The 6,194-nt window shown below is 31.2% G+C and overlaps 1 protein-coding gene across 1 annotated transcript; it reads right to left on the reverse strand.

Moving 5' to 3' along the window:
- Positions 1 to 1,070: 1,070 nt before the first annotated feature.
- LOC124374767 (trifunctional enzyme subunit beta, mitochondrial-like) lies at positions 1,071 to 5,444 on the reverse strand (the record flags this gene model as incomplete). Its single annotated transcript, XM_046832920.1, is given in 6 exon segments — positions 1,071 to 1,275; positions 2,604 to 2,692; positions 4,960 to 5,110; positions 5,355 to 5,369; positions 5,371 to 5,397; positions 5,399 to 5,444. Coding segments are annotated over 6 exon segments (409 nt in total), but the record flags the coding sequence as incomplete, so codon positions are not given.
- Positions 5,445 to 6,194: the final 750 nt, after the last annotated feature.

Raw genomic sequence — 6,194 nt, forward strand, 5'->3', positions numbered from 1 at the left:
AATCATACATCTCACAACACTGATCTAGAGCCACCTAGCGACTGGTAGAGGACAATGTCAGCCAGTTTAGTGGGATTCAAGAGAGAGATCTTTAGCAGGCTCTCTAAAAGTCTACAGGCGGCAGCCAATGAGAGAAAAAGGAATCTCTCTACAAGGGTCTCTGCCATAACATGAAGATTGAAGAAAAATCATCGGCAGTTTGCTACCACAAAACTTTAACAGCTGCTGCAAAATGTTCCTTGATAATGCTACAGTTGATGTACAGTGATTAAAGAAAACAATTATTAATATTGTCATACAGTATTTCTTGTATTGGAACTCATGATTTGCCACTTTACAGGAAAGGAAGGAGATAAGGGAGTTATCTTTAAACCTATGAAATCTGAGAATTGACTCTATGTAGATCAAACAGCAGATATTGCTAGAAAAAAACAGGTTTCTATCAGATTGCGATTTTATGATGAGAATCAAGAAAACATCAGAGGAATTTGTAGGCTATGTTGAGCTGAAATCTCAAGATGACACTACAATGGCTAATGCAATTTATTTCTTTTAGTTAAACAGAACATTTCTGCAGAGAATTGTGTTTGGATTTGGATTTTGACGGATTTTCTACTATGGCTGGAAAACAAGGCATGTACTCCTCATTTTAAGTGCTTTCCCATCCACTACGGCTATTGTTGAATGATCTTTCAGTATCCTTCAAAGGGTAAAGATAAGGGAGGGGGCAGATTGACTGGGTTGTGTTTGATTCATCAGAAATTCTTTAATGAAAATAAAAATCAGGACTAAATTGAAAAAGGACCATGGCATGCACTTCTGTCATATTTCTGATCACAAAATTACAATAATTAAAAAGTGGAAGAACAAGTGATTATGCCTGCAGCAGTTTAATATGCTTTGTGAGAATCATTCCAATATTTTAGAGAATGGCCACTGAATTGTCATGAATTCTTAACCTGGTTATATGTCTCTTTATCTAAAATTATTTTCAGTTATGTGAAGATGCTATGATGTCCGTAACTCTTATGTAAAAATACTCACTTGGGTTTAACAAAAAAAATACAAACTAACATAAAAACAGCAATATAATATTATTTTTATGAATACATAATAAATTCACAGGATAAAGTATAAACAATCAGAAGTAGTGTAGTACAAAGGCATAAAAGTACAAAAATATGTATTTAGGCATTACAAGTGTATTAAATAGTTCAGTTCTTCACTTATGTAGCCCTTTCCATCTGGATGACGTTCAACAAGCATGCCTACACCCTGAAACAAGCAACACATCTAGATATAAAACAGGTTTTACTTCACAAACAGTAAACTTATTAAATAATCCGACAAATTCAAGTGATTCATCACTTTTCAAGCATTATTTAGATTACAAAGAACACCACTTCTTTAAAACTAATAGATCTAAAAGCATTACATATTCTTCTTAATGGACATTTGAGTAGTAAAGACTTCTTAAGGTAATTTTTCCAATTCAACAAAAATCATGTAAGAAGATTACAGAGAACTACAAAGTATGCCAACATACTTAAAATTACAACATGTTTTATTTTGTTAAAAACTCTTGTATTGTACATGCTTTCAATGTTCACAAAACTGTAAATATAAAGATCAGGTGGGTTTTTCATAGGTAGTCCTGTATTGGTGGATGTCCCTACCTTGGAGCAACTCGCAATACTATCAACAGTACAAGGTAACCTTGAGATTATACAAACAGGATAAAATCGAACAATTCGAGCCCTCTAAAGTTATTTTTACACAACTCACTATAGTTCACTTTTGAAAGAATTCTGACAGTTCTTACCGATCTAATCACTTGAACCTGTATTTAAACCTGTGACTGGTGCATTTTTTTGAGTCGTGTCTGAAAAAGTGAGTTTTTTCTTTAAAGTATTTTGTTATATATTAGGTTAATTATACTGGTTTATAATCAATGAAACATCACTTCAAGATTGTATTGTGATCTGATTCAAAAATTCACGGCCTCAGCATATTGAATCAATCATTTGACCATCATGGATTGAAGAATTAAACATGATGACATAAATAAAGAAAAATACTGGTTCTAAATACTGACTGCTCTAATACACCATGGAGGAGTTTTTACTTTATAAAAAAAGGACATTTACATAACATACAATCCGATGCACTGTCTTTAAGATAGGATAAAAACCAATCATTTGGCAAACCTCGAATATATACAACTATATTACTTACGTACTGTTGTTCATCTGAATAAAAATATGTTTATTTATGATACATTTCAATGCAACTGTGTTATCAGCTTGTTCATCAAATGAAAGTTTTTGATTAACCAGAAGACATTGTCAGATGAGGTGAAATATAACACATCACAGAAAACACTCAATATATAAAAGAATACAAAAACATTTAAAAAAATGTGAGGCTAAAATACTAATTTTTATTTACTGAATGTTTTTGTGTCTTTATATTTTTTAAACACTCAAAATAATAATAATTATTATGTGAGAATAGTGAAACTAAAATAAACAGAAACATATCATATATACAATTAATAACCAATACTACAGCACCAGGTTCAGTACCGATAATAAGTTACTCACCTGTCCTCCGGCAGCACAAGCTGCGATGAGGGCAAACTGCCCATCCTCTCGTATCAGCCTGTTGGCCGCATGGACAGTCAGCCGCACTCCTGTAATAATGTCCAATGTTTGAGTAAAATATCATTATCAAATAAATTATTATGACTGTCATTACTGCAATTATAAACTGAATGATGAATTTATATATAATGCAAATTGCATGGATATAGTGTAAGATAATTTAATTAGAACATAAATACAGATCTAACAACTTACAATGAGCATAAGTTTATTTCCTGATTAAATAGGTAGTAAATAACTCAAGCAGTTTTCAGTAACAATTTAATCGCGAGTAGTACCAAAGTAATTCACGTCTGTCTGAGAATAATATGTGACCAAGATGACTAAAGACAGATAATACACAATACCAGGATGTGCTGTGTAGGTATCAGTACGTTACTGTGGGTTAATGATATGTCTGTTCCAAAAATAAATTCTTGGTCCTCCAGCTCTCTGTTCCATTCAATTATATCTTCAAGACTTTCTGTGTGATAAAGTGTGTATATTGTGTCTTCTCAGAGCGTATATCTTAGATTATATGTATTACTCACAGAAAAGAGAGTGATCAGTGTGTATAGAGCTTGAATGTTATAAAAAAAAGTTTAAAAAAAACTGATTCAGAGTTTTTAATCCTTTGGTCCTCTGTGTTTTTTATTTATTTTTTTATTGAATAATTTGGATATCTAACCAAAATAGAAAGATATTTCAAACCTCAGAAGATAACAACTCTCTATTTTCAATCAAATTAACCCTTTCCAGGACAGGAGGCAATATATTGCCGCCATAGATCGTGTCCGAAAAGTGCCAGGGCGGCAATATATTTATCTCCTTGATATTCATCGTTTTTCTTAAATAAATACAACGTCAAATGATTAAAGTTTTATGTTTTTTTTATTCCCTGGTATATTTGTAGATAATTAATATGAATATCATTTTTATTTTGGAGGTCTATGCATTTTTATTTTCGTAATTGTCACGTGACACTTTATAAAAATGTTGCGAAGTACAATTATGCGTTATTTCTACAAAATGTGTCATAAAAAATGTGTTTATGAGAGAAATAACACAAAATTTTGTATGGATGTTCCTTTCTAAATGTATAATATAATAAAATAGCTTCTCACCGAAAAATTAATGTTACGTTTTTTAGTTATTTGCAAAAAAAATTGTATGTAAATCTATTAAAACATTTTTTTAAATTTAAAATTACTTAAAACTACAACTATATATTTTTTGTTGATAGTATATATATATATATATATATATATATATATATATACACACACACGAGTAATTTGGTGCAACTTTTAGGTCATTGTCTAATTTTTATGGAAAACTTATGAGTCTGCAAAATCGCCAATTTTTAGCCTGGCACTTTTGACTAGTCACAAGGGGATATGAGATGTGAAAAAATGTTGCAACATCTCATATTTGCTCCTGGCTCTGAAAGGGTTAAAAAGACAAGAACTAAATATTAAATCCATTGTAAGTTGGAATCTTGCATTTAAAAATTGTCTAAAATTAATACAGGTTAAAATTAGCAGCTACAGTTTAAAAAAACTAAATTCTTCATTTTTTTGTTGTTTACATCAGTATCAGATTAACATTCATCTTGACGTAATGACAGATCAGATTATCTTGCAGTAAAGAAATCCACAAAATTTCTAGAATTTATCCTTGATTGTGGTCTTATTTCTAGAATAACCAGTTTAACCCAGTCTCTAAGTCAAAGGAGGTTACATCGGATCTTTATACTGTTCTCTTAGTTTCAGAGGTAGTTTGAAACAGACTCATTCACCCATACATATATATATATATATTTCTTTACATGCCAAATAAAAAGTAAACAAAATAATTAGTCCCAGAAGAAAAATTTCGGAAACAATTGTAACTAAAAAATCGAGTGTTGTGTTATAATACTCTATAACGAGCTTGAGTTACAGACTTCTTACAGTCACTGTAATGCTCATCGAAATGTACAACATATGGACAATAATGACACACACCACTATGATGATGAACCATTACAGATCACAACAGCATTTAAAAAAAATCTTCCATCAAAAGTTATGTACAATGATTATCAACCAATTCTCTGAAAACGTATACACAAAAACCACTCAAAACCAGTGACGTCAAAGCTTGCCTGAAACAAGTATGGAGGGTCTAAATCATTATATTCAGTTATTGAGTTTATTATGATTGAATTTTAGTACCCAGTGCCTGTCTCAAAATATGGCAAATTTTTCTGACATATAGTTAACTTGTTATAGTGGATGATACGCATATTCAATAGCGTATATCGACAGACACTAACCAGTAGCAGCAAACGGGTGCCCAATGCTCAATGAACCTCCCCAGGCATTGAACTTCTTCAGATCAGGAACACCCACCTTCGCGTTCAGTCCCATATACTTTTGTGCAAACCAGTCAGAGTCCATGGCTCTCAGGTTAGCCAATATCTGCCCCTGAAAACAACATATTTCTCATGTTTACTTTCACATGATCCTAGAAAAGAACGACAGCAAAGAAGCTGATTCAGACAGAGTTTCTGTAACTGCATGCAGTCATGAGACAGGCCAAAGACATGTTCGAAATGTTTTCCTTTACAAAACTTGAAGAGATAAAACTCTTTTAAGTAACAGGCATTTCAATATTTTAAAATAGCACTTTTTATTTACAAAAACTGACAGAATTTTAATTTTAACTTACTGCAAATGCTTCATGGAATTACCCAAACATCAATATCCTTCAGGATCTAATCCAGACTTGGCCAGCACTTTAGGTGTTGCATATGCAGGGCTGAAAATAAGATTACTTAATTACTATATTTTCTTAAAACAAAGATTCTACTGTTGAGACAATAAGATTATTGATACAATGTTAAACCACTGATCACTAGACAATGCAGCATAACATCAGCATGAATCAATTTATCCAGTAAAAAGTGTCATTAAAAATGTTTTAATCCTGGATTTGCCACTTAAAAATCATGTAATGGCAGACGCTAATAAAACGCATAATCATTTATAATGTGTGTAGATTTATACTATTTTTTAAAATAAAACTAAAACACAGGATATAAATTTTTAAAAAACAGCTTTCTTCATCGATACGTACATTATTATAGTTAAACATCTGATTATATTGAGGTTAAATTGTCCGTTATGATAGCACTTAATGAAAATGTCCTTGAAAAATGGACTACATATTCCCCATTTTATTCAATATGATTAAACACATTAAAAAAATTTCATGAACTCAGAGGAGAAAAATTAAAAGGATGTTCTGGAACGTATACAAAGGGTACCTAAAGATGTTTTAACAAAATCCTTTGTTATCCACAAAACAATAATAATTGAAGAAAATAATGTAAAATCCCTTATAATTAAATACACAAACAGGTAATTTTTGTTACAGATGTACTACTTCTAACCGAACTGCAAAGGACCTTTTTATTGTAATCACCATTTTTTTATAAGTTTCACATTACAGTAAAAACATTACATCTAAAAGTGTGGATAGTGGGTAAAATAAGTTTTAATTATTTAC

Source organism: Homalodisca vitripennis, unplaced genomic scaffold (genome assembly GCF_021130785.1).
Source record: "Homalodisca vitripennis isolate AUS2020 unplaced genomic scaffold, UT_GWSS_2.1 ScUCBcl_10007;HRSCAF=18698, whole genome shotgun sequence".
NCBI classification, from domain to species: Eukaryota; Metazoa; Arthropoda; class Insecta; order Hemiptera; family Cicadellidae; genus Homalodisca; species Homalodisca vitripennis.